Raw genomic sequence first — 21,288 nt, 5'->3', positions numbered from 1 at the left:
GTTTTCGTCCACAACTCGTGAATGTATCCAATTTTCGATATAAATGTCTTCTGTTGTTTAATCTATGTTTTGAAATTATGGTTCAGCTTAGCTTTGGCATATGTAGGTTGCTTCATTTTACAATAGGTTTACTCTTCGTCAACCTATATGACACATTTCAAGTATGTTGTGTTTTGTACAGAGGCAGGGAAACAAGTTAACAAACTGTACATGGATAGTGGAGCATCGTCCGCCAGCGTTGTCGGTAGGAACCGAAAACAAGAAAAGACACGACGTAGTTGGAATGCCCGAGAAGAAGAAGTTTTAATCCAAGCTCTTAAAGATGTCGTATCAAAAGGATGGAAAACAGATAATGGATTCAAGGCTGGTTATTTGAATCTGCTGGAGAATGCAATGCAAGCATCTATCCCCGGGAATAGCTTACGTGGAAATCCACACATCAATTCCAAGATCCATGTTTGGAAGAAAACATATAGTGCTATAGTGACATTACTAAGCAAAAGTGGTGTGGGATGGAACGACTGTAATAACACAATCGATGTCACTGACGAGACATGGGAGGCAATTGTCAAGGTATTATTGTCAATGTTTATTTATTGTTCGTTAAATTGTTCACATTGCTTTTTTAATTGTTCGATTTGTCGTAGACCGACCCAACGCTACGCTCAATGAGACACAAGCAGTGGACTCATTACCATGACTGGTGTGAGATATTTGGAAATGATCGTGCTACAGGTGAGCGTGCAACCAATTTCGAGAATGCACTTAACGAAGTCCTGAACATAGATAATGACATATGTACTGCTGCGTGGCTTTCCGAGACACATGCGTTTGACACATTTGGTGCGACGGAGGACTCTAAATCTGAGACTCAAACGCCGTCATCCAAAAATAAGGAATGCGAAACCTCGAAGCCTAAGAAAAGGAAGAAAACCACTGACGAGGAGCACACTATTGTTGCAGCCATCAAAAACCTTGCCGATGTAACGAAAAACACTATGGAAGATTTGATCAAGAGGCTTGCGTCGGAGGACAAACTTTCCGATGCACAAGATCACGTTTTGAATGCATTGGACGAGATGCATCATCTGTCCGAGGACGACCAAGTGCTTGCTGCTAAGTTATTGTTTAACAACCACGACGACTTAGCTCTGTTTCAACGTTTAGGTAAGCGCGGAAAGATTTGTTTGGTGAATAGGTTGTTGGCCGAACACTAATGGATGCAGCAGATGTGCATTTTGTGAAGTTGCAACATTTTGAATTGTACGTGTGTCACCGGTATGGTTGTAGTCGTTGCGTGTGGATCTGAACTAGTACCTGCTTTTTTTTATGTGTTTTGTTCATTTTGAGTATGGGTAATGGACGAGCACATTGTATGTTGAAGGTGATTTTGCACATCACCGTGGTATTTAAAGAAATCGTCATATCTCAGTTTACCATAAGCATTAATGCATTCGCGTACACACCTAAGATTCATGAAACTACACGTGTTGCATGGTGTCCGTTAGGCTGTGTAATGGACGACCACGTTTTCATTGTTTAAGACGTAGCAGTTTTTGGTTTGCCACAGGTTTGGCATTTCTGGAAACTTTAGCACATCACCGTGTTATATAATGAAAATGTCGTAGCTCAGCTTAGTTAAATCGTTGAGGCATTCGCGTACACAACATTTAATACAAGATAATGCATTTGTTGCATGTCGTCTCTGAAAGTATGATGTCAACTAGACAAAATAACAGTAAACTTAATTGGATATTTGATCTTTTAGGCTAATAAAACGACTTTCTCATTACCAAGCAACGTTTAGATACAAAATGTTGGTAGAAAGTCTGTTCTTCCCCACCGTTGGGAGACCGTATTAACAAGGTGCATCTACTTACATGGCGGCAAAAAGGATACTACTACACCATCATGGATTCAAAAGTGTGGGGTAAGAACAAAAGGTTTTGTGCTCTTAAACGTGATCCCCACTGGACTCAGTGGTCAGATCAATTACCAGAATGGACGCCTCGCCCGGGACATCCAATTTGAACTTCTTCTGTACACCTTCGGTACCAAGATCAACTTTCAGCTTGTTCGTGTCATCTTCTTCTTTGCAGCCGTGGTGTACCCCCATTGTTGGGTGAACCAACTTCTTTTTCTTCCTCCTGTTGGTGTCATCAGATGAAGCTTTTAGCATGTCAACACCCTTGCATTTCCCTTCACACTTCTCACCTGTGTGAACCTTGTTGGTTTCATCGTCGGAACATAGATCGATCACCGGTACAGTGTAGGGGCTTGTCACTGTATCTTCAGAACCAAACTTCAAATTAGCAGACATGTTTTCACAGATGCTCGGTTATAGACAACAAGATGGACGCTCTGTATGTGGGACAAGGAGTTAGGAGAGGTATTTAAGTGTAGAAATTAAATGAATAGCAACTTACCCAACTGCTGTAGTAATTACACGTCTATCAATTCCAAATTCCCGCTGTATTTCAGAGTTGTACCTGATATCCAAAGAAGATATGTACATATAATTTTGACAGAAAGGTTACAGGATGGTAGATCTTAGCCATTAATAAGTAGGTCAAATATTTACATTATTAAAAAGAATTACAAACCAACCAATTTAGTAGTTGTTGGTCAAACTGTACATGCTGAGATACAGGTTGACGCACACAGTATTTAGTACGTAGTCTTTCACCAGTAATCTGCATATAAATCTATCCATAATTTGAAGTCATGCACTTCCGACAATTCAACACAATGAAGTAGAAAGTGTTAGGATACGTTTCAGTTACTCAATACGATAGGAACTAATTCAGGGACATCCAACTATTAACGAATGCTGGTTATATAAAATAAAGCTCGTGATGAGTCAAAGGTTTGTAGAACCATAGACAAAGTATGAATTCAAATAAAATCTTGCTCCAACGGCAGTAGACAGCAGCAAAATGCATTACACGCTTGAATATTACGTGCATCTAAATTTTAAGTACGTCACACAGTGAACAAAAAAGAAAAACTATTACCAAGCATACTTACGTGGACTTACTAACAACGAAGCGAAATTAGAAATCATAATTCATCTGTTACTCGTCGCTCAATCTAATTTGCTCCAACAACATAGCTATGTCTTGGGAGTTCTGCTCAATCTTCTTCGATAGAGTGCGATTTTCACGAGTTATATCGGATATAGCTTGCAATACATCACATCGTTTCTTAAAAGGCTTACGTTCACTGTGACCAGTAGCTTTCGGACTTGATGTGAAAACTTTTGGCTGCGAGGATGAAGTTTCATCAGACGTTGTTTTCAAATAACTCTGAAAGGATTCCTCGGCCTCTTTCCTGGTCTCGTAGCCTTTGAAACAAGCCCCAGGAAATCTGGAAACTTCGGCGTTTGCCTCACACCACTTGTTGTATACACCAGGTTTTCTTCCAATATAAACGACATAGGTTTTAGGCTGCATGCAAAAATTGTTCATTAAAAACCAGCGAGTAGTTAATAGTACAAGTAAGTGCAACTTAGTGAGTTCAACAAGAAAACAAGAGTTAGCTACAAAAACCCATAAGGAAGGATACATAGTTTTTGTAACCAAACTGTTCTAATATTAAAATCACCCTTCAAAATGGTAGATGTTAAAAAAAAGTACTCACGTTGAAGATATTCTTCAAAAATTAACAATCAAACATAAATAGACAAAGAGGGACACTAGTCCATTTTAATTTACAGTCAGACAAAAAATGGACAATGATTTTTAAGTGGAATCTAACAATCCGTGGGTATGGTTAATATGGTCACATTAACAGGCAGAAGATAATACACCCAAAAAAAGTATAATAACAACAAGCAGGTATCAACATCAAATCCTCCAAGCTTAAAGATTTAATTAAAATAGAAATATTCGAGTACTATAGATTTAAAACACATCACCATTTCTTCGATTAAGAATGTGTTAGAAGTTGATGGTAATCTTGAAGGACGTTATTTTCAAAACCTGCAAAGACGTGGAAAACAATCGAAGCCACTTTGCCCGAACCTAATCAAAACGATGCACAACAAAGAAGCCGTCGTGAAGCCAAAAAATTGGGGAAAAACATGAAAACTGTATTTGGGGGAAAAAAATGAAATTGCGGTATGGCAAAAAATGTTTACCACTTCGTCTGCAAGAAAGTCACCTTCTCACTCAATATATTTCGGTGAACCCACGGTGATTAAATCAGAGATGGGGAAGAGAGTGTACCACTAACAACGGACGTAAAGGTGAGAACATGGTTTGACGAAGCAAGTGTCGCGGGTCCAATTTGAATGTCAGATTTCCACGTGAAAAATCTGAAAGTTATCCCTCTCCAAAATCTGGTACCCAACAAGAAGCAAATTTCTCTCACTTAGTAGGGGTATTTTGGTCATGAGAGTAAAATATAACAAATTAATCCAGCATCTTAAATTCGTACCAAACACAATGTTATTAATCCCAACACAATATCAATCCTTAGATCTCATTTTTTAATCATTCTGAAAAATAATCATTTATTTATCTCATCACACGTACCAAACGTACCCTGAGATGATTATTAACCTATTAATATTGCATAGGGATTTCAAAAAGTTTGATGTAGCCCGAGTTGATGTCCGTAACGGCTGAAGAAATTCATCGAACCTTAGTAAAGCCCTCCCTAAACCTCTCCCACTTTCTCTAACCACTCCAAGGATCAATATGACATCCATTGAAGAATCCGATGTAGGGATTCTTTGCTACATCTCCAATCTCCCGGGATTTCGCGGAATTCTCAAGCAGAGGTAATTACATATATGAGAAACCTAATTCCTAGAGGTAAAAGGCTTTATGATTTTCGATTGGAAACTTTTGTTTCTCCAGATATTCTGATTTTATTGTGAATGAAGTCGATTTGGATGGAAATATTGTTCGTCTAACGTCGCTGGATGCTCCACCAGAGGTACTGAAGTTGACACTTTAATCACTCTGGTCTATTACGTTAACATTATCGGAAGGAAGTGAGTTGAGGGGATTTTTCGCACATAAGCAATGAAAAAAATTGAAACTTTAGTTTTCCAAATGCAAATTTTGTCCCAGAAATATGTGAAATCACCCTGATATTCGATGGCCCGTCAGCTCAACTCTTGGTCCCATCCTGATTAACATGACCTTTTCTGTTAAAACATGGTCTAATAGATTGCTGAGGAAAAGAGAGAAACAATATGTGATCTATTGGCTAAAGATTACATCCCGGAGATAGAAAAGTTTAGAGTTCTTGCTGGTGACATTGATGCAGAGAAGTTGAAAGCTTTTATAGATCAAGTTTCCTCCAGTGTCGGGGGCAGCAATGAATCAATTGTTCTCTCTCCAAGTTCTGATAAGTCCCATCGGACGGTATTTTGGACAAGTTCTGCTCATTTATTTTACGTAACTGGTTTCAAATCATATTAATTGTTTCTGGTCTTAACTCTTAAGAAAGGTTGTTTATCTACTTTCAGGCGGTTCATAACTTCTTCAAGGAGAAACTGAAATTCCTTGTTTCTGATACCATAGACGGACCAGATTCCTCATCTAAGTGCATCAGACTGCGGCTGGATTCAGGTAGAAGGAATGATAAGGGAAGGGACTCAAGGAAAAGAAAAGATCGAGGTGATAGACCTTATGATTGTAGAGGTTCAGATAGTTGGCCAGAACACCTTGGCAAGTTTCTGAGGTGATTTTTTTTTAATATTTCAATGCACATTATGTATTTAATTGTTAAGACCCTAAATCCTCAGGGAAAAGCTAGATAATGCGTAAGGAAAGAAGTAGGAGATATTAGAAAAATGGGTCTTTGAGTCCAGACATCATTGTGACTTTTTTAAAGAATATAATTATCAGTGACATGATTTTTGAAAATGAGTATGGAAATTATACGCAACAAATTTGCGGCATACATAGGGAATTTTTAAGCTCATTCAGTGCTACAGTAATACGAGGATTGAACTTTGTGTTGACACTGAAGTATGTATTGATTTTATAAGTGATTAATTTCTTTTGATTGTTTGTTTGCCAAATGTGTAGTAAATAAATGTGCTCTCTAGGTCATTAAGTTCGCTGACAGTACTCTCTGAAGGATGAAGAGAAATAAAGGTTCTTGCTCTTTAGATGCAAGAATGTGGAAAAGTTTTAGCTCTGAACATTTCGTGTCCTTAACAGGTCATTGTGCTCAATGTTGTAAATGGCGGGAGACGGTGGCCGAGCTGTCAGTGACCGCATACCGCATGCTTAGGCGATTGAATTTTTTTAGCAATTTTTTATATGTAATTATATACAATCATGCAATATAATTATAAATAATCATAATTTTTCATATAATATATGTAACTAAATAATGTTTATGCATAAAAAAGCTTCATACAATTTGATATAATTTAGACAAAGTACAAATAAATATGTAAGGGTAAAGTAACAAGATAATTAAGATGACGGTTGGAGGTGGTGGCTGATGGTGGAGGACACTTGAGACCAAAAGTAAATACAAAAGAGAGTGAAATATGTTTTTATATCTAGAGTTTTTTAAATTGATTGACTTTGACTGGTTTTTAAAATAATTTGACTAGGATTTTAAAATCATTGACTGCCTCGGCCGCCTCTTCCAACTGTTCGCCTGCCGGATAGCTCGAACCGTCTATAAAGATCGCCTTAGACAAAAGCAGAGCGGTCGAGGGCCGTGCCTAGGCGGCCTCCTCGACACCCATTTAGAACACTGATCGCGCATTATGCTTGATGCACCGCATAGTTTGGATTTAACCATGGGCCGTGGATTTCATGAAAAATGCAAGGGTATTTATGTTTTTACTTCCTCACCTTATTGAATGAAACACCTTAGATTATACCAGACTTAGCTAAAACTACATCATTGTGTTTCAGCATGGGATAGTCATTGCTCTGACGAGCTTCAATTAGCAATTGAGATGGATCAGAAGAAAAAATGGTTATGATCTTATCCGTTGCATATTAGTGGAATTTATTATTAATTTTTCATTTATTGATTTATAATGCACAAAACGATATTGTAGTCTTAAACTTAGAGCAAGGCCTGCTCAAAACGATACAATGTAAATGGCCTATTCAATTTGAACAAATAATAATGATTTGCTTATTCTAGTACCTTAAAGTAATGCAACTTTCTTGTTTCATTAAAGTTTACTTAAAACTCAATTTGGCTAATGATTTTTATAACATCGTTTATTGCGTGGCCGTATTGATCGAACCCTAACAACGATCGAGTTTTTGGAGAATTGGGCTGGTAAGAACTGAAGAAGTTAGATTTATGACTATGGAGGTTGAAAATAATGCGAGTGTTCTAAGGCTTAAACACTTTTCACTCTCTTTTATGTTTCAAGTGTCCTCCGCCATCAGTAACCACCTGTCTCAAACCGCCTCCAGTCGCCGCCGCCATCAGCCACCACATTAATTATTTTGTCAGTTTGCATTTATATATTTATTTGTACTTTCTCTAGATTCTATTATATTGGATGAAACTTTTTATCCTTAAACAATTTTTAATTACATATATTACGTAAAAAATGATGATTATTTGTGATTACATTGCATGATTATATATAATTATTCAAAAAAAAAATTGCTTAAAAAAATTCAAATTTCAACCGCCTAGGCAGCAGATGCGGTCACTAACCGTCCTGCAATCGCCTTCTGCCATTTACAACATTTGGAGCACTCCACTCGTGACCTGGCATCATGTTCATGGAGTTTTGCTGTGCTGTACCCACTACTGTGGTTTTTTGCACAATCTTTTCAGGTTTCATCTTTACAAAGAGAACAAGGATACACAGGAGGCCCTCGGGCTTCTTGGAAAAATGCTTGGCGTTCAGGTAATGTGCATATATCATTCAAGTTTATTCAATCTCCTTTTAGTATTCAAGCAGCTTTTAGTAAATACTTACTTTGCTGTGTGGAGTTGTTACCCTTCACTGCTGGCTAATGGTAAGAATGGATGACATTTGAAGGATAAACATGCTTCCATTAATTTACCGCCTCTTTTCTCCTATGGACACGATTCTTTGTTTTCTTTGACTTATGATTATGGTTAAAAAGCTTTTTCAGTCCTACACTACGTGCCGTGAAGTTAACAATTCTCTCAAGTTTTTCTGTTTTCATTCTGCAGCCCAGGTCTTTTGGATTTGCAGGAACAAAAGATAAGCGGTCCGTGTCTACTCAAAAGGTAATTTGTCTCATCTTCATTTTTTGCTTGACAGACATAAATATTCATCCTCTTTTATTTATTTTTAATTATTGGACTACCAGTTGTTAACATAATAACTAGTTAAACTTTCTTAAAGATGTTATCCAGTTTGCATTCAAAGAGGTTATTGCCCATATTCTTTTAATTCTGGAAAACTGTTGGCTGCAATTCACCTATCAGTGTTAATGGAACTGTAAATTGCTTAATCATGTACAAAAGTCTTAGTCTGCCATATGTCCTGGAATAGTTGTCACACGTTTTCACATTTTTTATGTTGACATCAGATAGCTGTGTTTGTGTTTTTTCATTTTTGTTTTATTTGTTTGTTTGTTGTTTTAGCATTTTGGTGTATCTATTATAATATCACACTTAGATTTTCCAGATCCCTGTTGTTGAAAAATCTTAGTTAGCATAAAAAGATTGGGTCTGTTCACCCATCTCCATAACATCCCTTTATGAGCAGGCTGAGCTTTGCAGTACTATCATGATCTTTTATGCATCTATGTTATAGATAACATTGAGACTGATGTTTACTTGGGCTTCTCCAACCTGTTTTGACGGTGTTGAGCATGGTAAGATTTTGTAGCGAAGCATGAAGTCAGCTTCACTTGGTATAGCAAGATGCTAAATTGTCACCAAAAGCAAGTCCTTCGTTGCTGCTGTTTGTGGATGAGCACGGGGTGGCTTCTTTATCTCTTTGTGGACAGAGTTGTTTGTTCTTATATTGGTGATATCTCATCCAGAGTTCCACTTTCTTTGCCCCATTTGCCTAGTTAAGGACTTTTCTTTGCATTAGTTCCCCGACCACATTGGCTAAATAATAGTCTCCCAAAAATTATATCCACTCTATCATCCATCAAAACTAAGTCACATTCTTGCTTTTTTTTGCACATTGGCTGTTATTCTTTTAAAAACGGTGCCAGAGCTGTAATAGGGGGTTTGATAGACCCCTACCTATTTATTTGAGTGTTAGTGGGCTAAAACTTCTTGAAGAAGAAGGTTATTTCATGGATTGCACAATAAAACTAAACCAAGAACACACAATGATCACATATACGTAGCTTAGAAAGTATGTAAATAAGGTAATCCCATTCTAGATATCTAAGATGAGGTAATTTCTACATTAGCTTACAGTTAAATTTACAACATAATTATGGAATTTTTGCTGTTCTATTATTCTTATCATGCAAAGTATTGTACCTTTGTCATTGCTTACAGGTTACCGTTTTTAAGCAGCGTGCTAATATATTAGCGGCACTGAATGAAAGATTAATTGGTATTAAAGTCGGAAACTTTTGGTACGTGCCTCACCATGCAAGTTGTATCCACATGCATTTTCTGAAGTTGACTCTATAACTTTTTGAATATCTCGTACAGCCACGTTCATGATGGTCTTCTTCTTGGGCAACTCCAAGGAAATCGATTTACAATTACTCTAAGGTATGAACATCAATATCTAGTATGGGCGCAATTTCAGTAGGTTTACGCATATTCAATCCTTGGTTGTGTTTTTAATTCTTCCAGAAGTGTAATAGCTGAAAATGAGGATATTATCAGAGAATCTACGAGTGCCTTGGGAAAGAATGGATTTATCAACTACTTCGGTTTGCAGGTTAATGTTTGATAAAATTATTTACTTGCTCTAAATTAAACTCTAAATGGCTAAACATAATGCTGAACATCATAATAACCGTGAACAACGGAATGATTATTTGGAAGACACCAAGGAGTAAGGATATAGTACTACAGGTTAGTTTATCATAGTTTCTGGTGATAGATGCTGGCTTCACCATGACTTGTCTATAATCTACATTATTGAGAACTGTAAGAAAATTTTTCACTGATGTTTGTTCTGCCTCTTCTAAATTTCAAGCACTCTAAAACTGGTGGGAAATTTGTTGTCTAAAGAACTTGATAAGGCCAATATTGTAACGATCATGTACTATCTTGATCTTGGGTTATTTTTGGGATTTTCTTCCGTAAACTGGCTCTCTCTGGAGCCTTCTCTTTCACAGACTTTCCCATGCACCGTTCCTCATATAATTTCCTCATCATTGGAAAATGAGTTTTTTTCGCCTTCCCTGACGCTCGAATCCAATATCTCCAGGATAAATACCTATGAGTGTTAGTACCAATTGGGCAAGCCACGCGCCATCACTCATAGTATATCTTCATCATTTGAAATTGAGTTTCTTTCACTTTGCCTAACACTTGAACCCATGCACTCCAATCCCCATCCTTGAGAATGAGTTTCTTTCGTCTTTCCAATACTCAAACCCATGACCTTCAGGATAAATACCTAGATTCCTAGAGAGTTGGTACCGATTTCAGGGATTGGGATATCTTATGATTAGTGAAGCATGGGAAAGCCCGTGATGTAGAATATCGTAGAAAGGAGCCCGTTTACGGGAGAAGGCCTCAGAGGAAGATCGGGATAACCCATGGTCGTTACAAATATTCTGTTAATACTCAATACATTTTTGGTTACACATTGAGGATTCATATCTAGCAACGTCATTCATCCTAATTAACTTAGAATTCCTAAACCAAACAATCGGTTGTAAATGTTACGTAGAGTTTAAAACACTTTATCTACTGATATACTTGCCTTAAAATTACTAATGATATTATTAATATGCGTTTGAGTAATCAAATAATAGAGGTTATTATGGTAATGTGATATTATGTGTTTATATAAAAACAAAACCAGAAAGAAATAAACCCTTTGCGTTGGGCTAAACTGGCACTAAACACCAGAGCTGAACCAAATACCTATTTTTGAGCAAAAGCGAACACCAGGCCGTTGTCTCAGTTAAGGTCTGGTATGTGCCAAATTTTGAAGTCCTCCAAGTCCAGGCAAATTACTCAACGAATGAGTTATAATTTAATGTACGGTAACTTGAAGTTAATCACATGTGATGATATTCTTGTACTGTTGTAGACTGAAAATTCTTTTCGGTATACTAATGAACTGTGTCAAACCTTTACCCGTCCCCGAGCAACAAAAAATCAATGGAAACCAAATCCATAGTATATCATGCACTCTCGTAATTCATTGGCCTGATTTGAACAAAGTCACAAGCATTTAGGCGAAGACAAGCCTTAGCTAATTAAACTTGTTTATGAACTGTAATTGCATATATGCTACATTAAAATTTGAAATAACATTTGCAACATTCCATGTTTCATAACACATGCCATAATATTTTTGCAATTAATAGTGTCGAAAGAGAATGGCCTTGGTATTTGATGACCACTGTAGTTGTGTACTTGTATATTTACTTTGCAGCGCTGTATGTAATACTTACCTATATTGCTGAGATATTTGGTGGGACATGCTCATGCATATGAGTCGTTCTTTATTTCCATGAAGGTTGATGTTTACTAAAATGTAAACATGAACATTGTTTGGATTTTTTACCTTTTTCCTGTATGGATTGTTATCTCATTTCATCCCACATGTTTTAGCGTTTTGGAAGCAGTTCTGTGCCTACTCATCTCATTGGAGCTGCATTACTGCGTGGAGAATGGAAAACTGCGGTTAACTTGATTCTTGATCCAAGAGAAGGGGATATCCTTTTTCTTTTCTCCTTGCACATACATACATATATATGGTTTAACTTGAAGGGTTCTGGGTCTAGACTTGACAATAGGTTTATCTTGACTAATATATTGATCACAAAGGGATGCTATAAAAAAGATACGGGAATATTACAAGGAGAGTGGCGACATTGAAGGAACTCTAAGACAGTTACCTCGTCATCTAGTTGCAGAGCGTGCTATTGTAAGGATCCTGTTTTGCATTTACAGTCTTCCTTTTTTTAATGCAACAGATTTTACTATCACCTGCCAATATTTATTTGTTAATGTTTAAGCCTTCATTGGATGGGAATAAAAAAATTTGGAAATTTTGGGATAGAAGTGTAGACAAATTAAATGTGTCGGATCAAATCACAATCACTAGTAGTTTTCTATAAATATTTTGGAATTTACAATCTGTATCAAATATTGCCTTCACTAGTCAAATTCCGTAAAAATGACACATTTTGGGCTGGATCTCTAAAATTATGTCTACCAGATCAAAATTTACAACTGCGTCTGAAATGTACGCCAAGGCCCAAGTTGTTGAGCCAATTGAAGGGAATTTGAAGATGTCGCAGACTCTGCAGGACTCAACTCCTATTTTCTACTCAACCTCATAGGATTTATAATTCAAATAGCGGAATCCAGTCACAGGATTATTACAGTGTACACCTAAATGATATACATTGAAATACTATGGAATTTGGTTATGCTCCCCAAAATTCTCGTATATGAATAGTTTCCAAGAGTCAAGAGGCATCATAATGGATTTAGTTTATTTCAAGGTTTTGTTTTAAAATACTAGAAGTTCCTCCTGTCAATTACCTTCGTTAAGTATTGGGCTAAATATGCAGCTTTTTTGGTTTGACCATTGATATTTTTTCGTTCATTCTACTTAAAAAGCAACAATAAGCTCCTTTCATTGTGAACTTCTTAGTTTTTCCTTTTTGTTTTTACGCAGATAACTTATTTTCCTGCTCATAATTAGCATTTTCTTTTTTTGAAAATTCAGCTGCATTGTTTCCAAAAATCTCCTGGAAATTACTTGCAAGCTTTGTTGGCTATACCCAGGACATTGAGAATGATGTAAGTGATTTTAACTGATCAAGGTTTTATTTAAAACTTACACGTGTCTACTTTTTTTTCACTACCACAATCTAATTTTATTAATTTGGTTTGCATGTAATTTTGATTCATGGTTATTATGAAGCAAGACCACAAATTGATTATATTTGTTACTAATCTTACTATTTGCTCTCCCCCTAGCAAATCAATCCATCCTAGTTCTGCTAGTTACTTCTGTACTAGTGCATCTCTTCTTAATTCAGCTTGGTTTTGGTGGTTTACGGCTATGTGTTTGTTGGTGTAGTCTAAAGTTTTGTGCTGATTAAAAAGTTGGAAATTATTACCACCTTGAATCAAAAAGAACTATAAAGGGTTTATTTGGGAGGCTCATAAAAACGAGGGCGTTTATATTCTATTTTTTTTGGAAACAATAAATGGGTAAACAGTTCTGTTTCTGGAAAAGCTATAGCAAGAAACAATGTGAGCCATTGCTGTTTGTTGTTTATAAGCTAAAAAACCTTTTCAATCTTCTATGTTTTACAAAAGTTTTACTATCCTTACTTAATTCATGTATTTCACAAATAGGTTTTCCTCTTTTATTTGTTTGCAAATGTTACATATTTTATTTTTAAACAAATTTATTCAACATCCTCTTTTTATTTTTATATGATTCATAAAATATAACTTTGTTCGTAAATTTTATATATCTTTTTTTGGATGTTATTTAACTTATTGTTTTTATTTAATACAATTTATATTTTTAATTTAATATTTGCTAATATCAATTTTATCCTTTATTCATTACATGTATTGTTAATTATTTATTTGAAAAGTTCCGTTTAACGAAATAAAATACTAATAACTTAAGACATTTTCAGTCATTTCAAAAAATTACAATTTGCTTTGTTACTGATTTTGTCAAACAATTACTTCTTTTCTTGATTAAAGATTTTTTAGCCTTCAAACAGGCTTTCTCCAATACGGAGAAACAAGAAACAAAAACATCATTCATTTGAAATGATTCCAAAATATCCTAAGCTGAGAGAATGTGTGGAGTTACTCCTTAAGAGTTGCGAACAGCCCATTTGAACTTCACAAAAAACTGTACCCCCTTTATTTTCTGTAAAGTCCATTTGTACCATTGTTTGTATGAACTGTGAAGATTTTTCCTCTTTTCTTGTTTTGTCCCTGCAACTGTTATTATGGTATCCTATTTTTAACTACTTCAGCCTGATTCCATTTTACCATCATTTTCACTTTTGCTGAATCATGAATATGAAAATACATTATTCATGTTGTAGCTCCATTCTTGTTATGGCTTGAAGATGCTGCATGTTGACTTTATTTTGATACCCGGTCTGCTTCTGTAATTTTATCTGACATGGAAGGATAGGGCAGTCTATCCAAATTAACGAGAGGATGCCATAGTTGAGATTTATCAACTTAGAAAGATTATGAATCTTTATTGGTTGGATCTTTCTTGTTCTCTCTTTTGATTCTAAAAATATGTCAATGGTTTTGTAGTTTCTTATTCCTCACCGAATATACTCCAGAATACCTCCCTTCTCCACATTTTCTTCCCACCTCCCTGGTAGGCAGTAGACATTTTGCGGCAAAATTATGATTTTCTCTCTCATTAAAAAATTATAATTAGTCCTTGTATTCTAGTGTAGAACAAATTCTTAGTCATTACTCATGCATACGTTTGTCATATGATTTGGCAGAATTTGAGAAAGCTTCTGTTATGCTTACTCTCCAGATTGCATGTCCCTTTACTCTAACAACCTGATAGCATATTGACTGTTTTTTTTTTCAACTTTTATATGAACTTGATTGGTCTACATCGTAAGACTTGATGATTATTATTGCCAATATTATTTGATGTTAGTTTTCCAATGGTGCGTGCTTCGTCAATTTTTGATGCAGTGAGGCCTTTGTATGGTATGATATGAGGTTAGATAAAATGGAAACAATGTTGTAGACAAAGCACTGATGCAGTGTTTTGTTGGCAAACTAACTTTTGTCCCTTCGAATAAAAATTTACATCTCATAATCTGTGAAGATGCTTCATTTTCAACTTTTAGGTTTGTGCATAGTTATCAGAGCTATCTATGGAACCACGCAGCAAGTATAAGAGTTCAAAAATATGGTATGTGTAGTTTTCTGCATTCTATGTTATATTTTGGCCATGGAGAAATAATATTTTATTGGTTTTCTGCAGAAAGTTTTTGATTAACAAACTCCCGCAAGTTTACTAATGATTGTTATAAGTGAAACTGTGGAAAACTTCTAATGAATCGCATTAGGTTTACCCATGATCGTTCTGATATAGTTTCGACATCTCGTTTAATGTATACGTCTTATTTGGAGTGTGAGAAGTCAAAAATGGAGTGCAAAAAGCATTTTTATTCCTTTATTTCCTCTCCTCTGGAGCCACCGTCTTCACTCTGGCCGCTTTCTCCTTTTCGTTTTGTCTTTCCTCCCTTTTCTGCTCACTGTTAGTTGCGAAGTTTCTATATTGAACTGCATAAGAAGGAGAATACAACCGAGACCTCAACTTATATCTCTTTGTTTGCTAATTATCCTTATGTAGGGGTTCACCAGATTGTGTTGGGTGATTTGGTGTACTGCAAAGATGCAAATGCTGCGGACAAAGTAAAAATATTGTATTTGGAGAGTAAAAATGACGGATGCGATCATGTAGATGATGATCTAGGTGGCATAACTGATGCTCCAGATTTAACATCCACATTGATCAAGGTATTTTCTTCTACTGTCCATATTTCATTTATTCACTTAATATCTTTTCGAAAAAATTGGGAACAAATCTTATTCATTCACTTCAAATCTTCTTATTGTTTAGTATGAGAGCACACACTTTTGCCATATGATGCACTCGTGTTGGGCATATATGTAAATTTTCTTTGCTTTTAGGCTTTAAGGACTTGCTTGTAGGAATTGTATGAAAGACAATTAAACCGCGTATGAACTTTGTTATCAGAAAGCAGTTAATGTATACGAAGTATTGATATTGCAACGGCACTGTACGATACCACCTATGGCTGACCGACCCTAAGTTTATGTACATATAATACAAACAGAAATATCTTCTCTTTTATCATTTCTACCCTTTCATGTGAAAGATATATCATAGTGAAGGTATCTACTTTAAATTTGCGATAAGCTATTTCATTAATTGATTCTGAAGTAAAAGGTAAATGGATGGCATCTCCAAAAATTATTATCTTCTAAGAGAAACCTTGAAACGATCATTGTTTAACTGTGTTGAATACCCATTCTTAAATCATCTTTCAAACAATTAGAAAATGCTCTGCCTTTAGTATATATTATCCCATCGAATTAGTGTCGATTTGGCTTTCTGTATCACTGATGATCTGGACCTAGAATAGGATTTTTGGGTTTAGAATTGATCTTATATATGTTGGAATAGTCTTTTTGCTTTTTAAAGTTGTAAACTATTCCAAATTTCTTCAAACTGTACTTTTAGCTGCATTTCATCCATATATTAATTTATGGACTTCGTGTTGTTATTGTTCTACGAGATATAAATCAGGATGTTTAAACATGGTTGTTTGTGACCCATAGGCAAGACTAAACATTCCTATTAATTATCACGTTTAATCTGCTGTATAACATTGGAATGGCCGTCTTCGTATTCTCTATGTATGATTATTTTTACTTGTAAGAATCTAAGATGTTTCTTCTGAGCAGGTAATTAAGGAAGATGATATAGGCACCGGAGATTACACTGTTGATGATATTATCCTTCCTTTACCTGGGTAAAGTTTAGTAGAACCTGACACCTTGTAATGTGGCTAAAGTTCCTTTCCCTAATCTCTAGTTTATCTAATTATTTATTTAAAATATTCATAAATATTCCCCTTTTTACAAAGGGTAGGAGGTGTAGTTGCCAGCAACCTTTTTGATGCTCTGATATTGGCAGGTCGAGGATAACTTATCCAACAAATGATATTGAAAAAGTCTATCATGACTTAGCAGAAAAGGTGAGATACTCGTTTCTGATCTTGTTTGTTTGTTTGGTTTTTTCAGTTTGTAGATTCATTTTTTGGGATGCCGATCTAGATCTACCATTTTTGAGTAAAAACAATTTTGGTTCTGCTTACAATACCCAAAACAATTTGTTTATGTTTTTTGTTCCTTCAGGAACAGTGAACAGGTAAAGGGTTCTGTTTTGGAACATATGTCTAGAGCATTTATGAACAGAATAGAACCAAAGCTCCTCGTGTTGTTGGGCTGTTTTTATTTATTGTTTTTACTAATTAAAATGCGTTGTCTACCTTTTCGAATTTTACCAATATCTTACTCTTTTTACCTCACTTCATTTATTCCATATCTATTCTTCTTTTTTTATTATTATTTATAAATATTATATTTTGATTACGTCAGTGATCTAATTATCAAAATTATTTTTAAGGAAATGTTGTCAAAAAATAACAAATTTTTTTTAACTGACAAATAACGATGTTTTTCATACATTTACGAATGTCTTTTTCTACAAATAATTTTTTTTTTATTTTATTTAATTATATTTTATATTATTCTAAATTAATATTTAATTTACCATTTTTATTATTAAATGTATTATAAATTATTTTTTCTATAATAAAAACTTAGATGAAAAAAATACATCATAAATGCCATTTTCATTTATTTCAACAGTAAAAACCTTTTTTTAATTATTACTTCCTTTTGGACACTTGTAACATTTCTAATTAAACTTTTTTAAACTCACAACATCAGATTAGCTTATTTTTATCTCACGAAGAAAATGTTTATGCAGTAAGCGGAGATAAGAAGAGGAGTAATGAATCAGACCTCTTCACATACTTCTTGCTTGCTTGTTTTTTTTTTTTGGATCTAACTTTTTATTTTTATTTTACTATAAATCCTTTAGGACCTAAGTATTCGGAATCTTTAATGTGGTCTTGTCTTGGGTATTAACCATGTGATTGTGGTAAGGTACCACAATAATATTAACTGATATAATGAAGATACCAACATTTTTGAATGCACGAAGAACTATATTGGGCTTAGATCATTCCACAGACAGATAAGATTTTTATATTTCCATTGATATATCTATGGTCCAATCCAACCGACATCGTTTCCGTATTACAAGTTTGAAAACGGTACACTTATTCTGGAGGGTCTTCAGAAACAAATTTTTTGATTCTAAAAATTGGGGTTTTACATGTGGTTGCTCAATGTTATGCATGTGTATGAGAAATGGATAATGGCTGTTGGGTACATGGATCAAACTAATGTAGTGATGACATGTCAATACACATGACATAATATTTCTACCATTAGTGCTCGTGATTGACCTTTTTTCCTGCTTTTCATGGTTAGTTTTCTTTTTACAACTTCCTGCTTATTCTTATTTTTAAACTTTTCAGGATGGTATCAGCTTGACAGAGAGCTTGCACAATACCAAGTGAGTTAGTTAAAGTTACGGGTCATAGAAATTGTCCAAGATTTTGTTATTGAGTAGATAGTTAATTCATCAAAAGGAGAGGACAGAAGGGCATAAAAATGGAACTGAATGTACTTAGCATTTCAAGCTCTTGAATTTGGTATTTTTTCTTTTGTCTATCATCATCTTTCATCTTCTTTGACTGACGATGTTAACAAAGGGAACCAGTTATCATAACATTTCGGGATCTCATTGTTCTCCATACTTTTGAGTTTCAACCCACATCTAACACTCGGCCACAAAAGTCCGTGGATTCGAGTTGCCTCAGTATTTGGGGGTTATAGTCCGAAATTCCATTTGTTAATCACAACCAATTTAGAAATCTAAGTGCGCAAAAGAGTTCCTTGAACAGGCAGTATAACTTGCTCAAGCTTTTCATTCACGTTTGATCTGTGGTAGGACCAAACAGTCACTCGAAATGGTACGAATTGGTCAGTGTGTGTCACAATCTATGGATCTCTTACAGATGGAAATTCAACTATTCTAAATATTACTATTAAAGGGTGCAAGGTGTATAAGTAATAAGATAGTATTCTAGAGTCTAGGCACTAGGCAAGACACATGCTAATTGAAATGAAACACATTGAGAAATAATAAAATAAAATATAAAATTTACAAGAAAATTTCACCACATATCAAATATGTACTTTACGAACAATTAACCAAAATAAAACATAAATTCATTAGTTTATAGACAAAAACGACAGAACATCTTGCATTTCTATTTAGATTCAACATCCTGCATTTAAGGCACACTTAGAAAGCATCTTTAAAGCATACCAAAGCTAGTGTTTTTTGTCCGAGACATGCACTTCATTGTAGAGCTGTACCTTAGCATGCATGTAAGTACAATGGCTCAGCCTCGTGTGCCTTATAAGCATAGTCACATACTCACATTTTTTGTGGGCTTATAATGATCACGATTTTAAGAACCATTTAAAATCGGATTTCCAACTTCACACTAAAATTTCTAAGCCAAAGTTTATAATCGACTTAACATTTGTATCATATTCAACTTGGAATGGAATCTCACATCTCCTTATATGTTTAATACTTGCTTGCTTTCCATTTTGTTGTGACAAGCAAATGCTTCTGTAGAGTTTGGCTTCATTTTTCTGATAATTGGTATTACTTCTTGCAGGGAGTTCTCAATGATTAAGATTACAGGGGCATATAGGCGTGTATTTGAAAGGCCTAAGGACTTTGAATGGTCTGCTTGACCTTTTTTGTTTACTTTTCCTGCAATATCATTTACTGAAAGTTGGTTACTTTTACTAGATTTTTCTTTTTCATTTGTCATAGGGAATTGGTCAAATACAAAGATATGGATGCACCTTTGGCAAAGACAGATTGGGAAATTGTTGCCGAGTCATTTCCAGTTACCTATGGTAGAGATGAGAAGGTACAAAACAAGTGGCAAGCTGATTTGAAGCTGAAGCCATACAAAGTCGGGAATGAGATAGAGATGTCTACAGAAAGTGGAGAAATGGTGGGTGATAGAGGGGAGGATATGCAACCAGAGGATGTCTCCAAGACACAGGAGAACCTAACAGCTCTCAAGTTGAGCTTTACTCTCCCATCTTCCTGTTATGCTACCATGGCAGTAAGAGAACTGCTGAAGACATCAACATCTGTAAGCATCTGCAATTGAACTTTAGCCCTGTATCAAAATTTTAGTCCTAGGCAATACATATATAAATGTGTTTCTTTATATTATAAAATGCTACTTATTGGATAAGATCCTTGTTCCGAAAAAAATCTATAATTACATGATAGCTGATTTATTCAAATGTTTGATTCATAATTCCTTTCTCTGGGATTATTTTCTGGTAATCTTGATCAGGATACATTTCTCTATTAGATGAAACATGAATGATATTATTAAAGATGAATAAGCAGCTTGTCTTGGTATACAAACGTGATCAAACGTAGTTTATTAATGGGCATAACATAAATTCTTCCAACAGCAGTAGATTTAGAATATACTTTTTCTGATATACTGATATTGTTTTTTATAAGACGATCAATTAAAATCTGTCTAGTTTATGCTTCATTGTACTGCTGCAAGGACGACTTATACCTTTTTTGCTGCTTAGGTTGCCTTTCACAAAACATTAAATTAGGATCTCGAAGGAGAAATTTCAACACTTTCCTGACTAATCAAGTTTGCACTAATCTGTAATGCTGAGCTATTTTATGAGGTAAATTCTGATACTTGGATTACTGGTTCGGCCACGCCCTAAACAATCTGCTGCTGAAGAAGAAAACGTCAAAATGGAACTGGAGATAAGAGTCTATTTATTACCATTATGGTTATTTCCTGCTCTAAGGTATGATTTGCGCAAGTCCTTTATTGCTTGCATGGGCACAAAGTTTTGAACTAGCGAATTCTTATGTACCTACCCATTTTATTTATGTTATAAAATATTTAAATTATTGTCATCTGTTTGATGCCCTCTGACTGTCAACAATGCTTTTTAGATGTAGATGTTAACATCTGACCTTTAAACATTAGAATTACTTCCCCCAGAAGAAAGTTTCGATTTTCTTCAGTTGTGTGGTATTCGACGATGAAGACATGGGATTTGAAATCATTTGAAATAATTATTTGGTTCCCATTTTATATTATAAAAAGGAGTTTGTAGAATCTTTGTATTCTTTGCATTGTTTAAATCTTTAAAACATGTACCAAAGAAGTGTTCCACGCGGTCAAAATCGATAATTTATGAAATAGTCTCTTTGTTATGGAATAGTCTTTTGAGCTCTTAGAAAGGTACGTTAAACAAATAAAATCAATTAAACTTTTAAAACAAACAGCTTTAAAAAATTTAAAAACAAGATTTGTCGCATAATAATATATGCCAAGATAAAAAAAGAATAAATTAGACGAATGGCAA

At 34.9% G+C, this 21,288-nt stretch overlaps 2 protein-coding genes and 1 long non-coding RNA gene across 4 annotated transcripts; 2 read left to right on the top strand and 1 right to left on the bottom strand.

The window, feature by feature from the left end:
• Positions 1-193: 193 nt before the first annotated feature.
• LOC140813459 (uncharacterized) lies at positions 194-1,371 on the top strand. Its single transcript, XM_073171928.1, has 2 exons — positions 194-573; positions 648-1,371. The coding sequence occupies exons 1-2, from the start codon at positions 211-213 to the stop codon at positions 1,215-1,217; spliced, it is 933 nt and encodes a 310-aa protein (XP_073028029.1). The 5' UTR covers positions 194-210; the 3' UTR covers positions 1,218-1,371.
• A 417-nt stretch (positions 1,372-1,788) lies between these two features.
• LOC140813460 (uncharacterized) lies at positions 1,789-4,451 on the bottom strand. Its single transcript, XR_012113957.1, has 3 exons — positions 3,917-4,451; positions 2,427-3,446; positions 1,789-2,289 (listed from the first exon to the last, which is right to left on the bottom strand). It is a non-coding gene; the product is annotated as an uncharacterized lncRNA (long non-coding RNA).
• Positions 4,452-4,601: 150 nt separating this feature from the next.
• On the top strand, positions 4,602-21,036 carry LOC140813458 (multisubstrate pseudouridine synthase 7-like). 2 transcript variants are annotated; one of them, XM_073171926.1, is made up of 20 exons: positions 4,602-4,783; positions 4,863-4,941; positions 5,178-5,375; positions 5,480-5,694; positions 7,786-7,858; positions 8,152-8,208; positions 9,448-9,527; positions 9,607-9,669; positions 9,754-9,841; positions 11,698-11,801; positions 11,911-12,013; positions 12,824-12,897; positions 14,961-15,025; positions 15,470-15,636; positions 16,609-16,676; positions 16,841-16,901; positions 18,315-18,352; positions 19,533-19,601; positions 19,694-20,024; positions 20,488-21,036. In XM_073171926.1, exons 1-20 carry the CDS (start codon positions 4,701-4,703, stop codon positions 20,512-20,514), a joined length of 2,043 nt encoding a protein of 680 aa, XP_073028027.1. In that variant the 5' UTR covers positions 4,602-4,700; the 3' UTR covers positions 20,515-21,036. The 2 variants fall into 2 exon arrangements, with proteins under 2 accessions (XP_073028027.1, XP_073028028.1); XM_073171927.1 differs by lacking the exon at positions 4,602-4,783 and having other exon boundaries at positions 5,178-5,388.
• Positions 21,037-21,288: the final 252 nt, after the last annotated feature.

The sequence above is a fragment of the Primulina eburnea genome, chromosome 15, assembly GCF_022965805.1.
Source record: "Primulina eburnea isolate SZY01 chromosome 15, ASM2296580v1, whole genome shotgun sequence".
Classification (NCBI taxonomy): domain Eukaryota; kingdom Viridiplantae; phylum Streptophyta; class Magnoliopsida; order Lamiales; family Gesneriaceae; genus Primulina; species Primulina eburnea.
The sequence above is the reverse complement of the archived record's forward strand: the minus strand, read 5'-3'. Positions and strand labels throughout refer to the sequence as shown.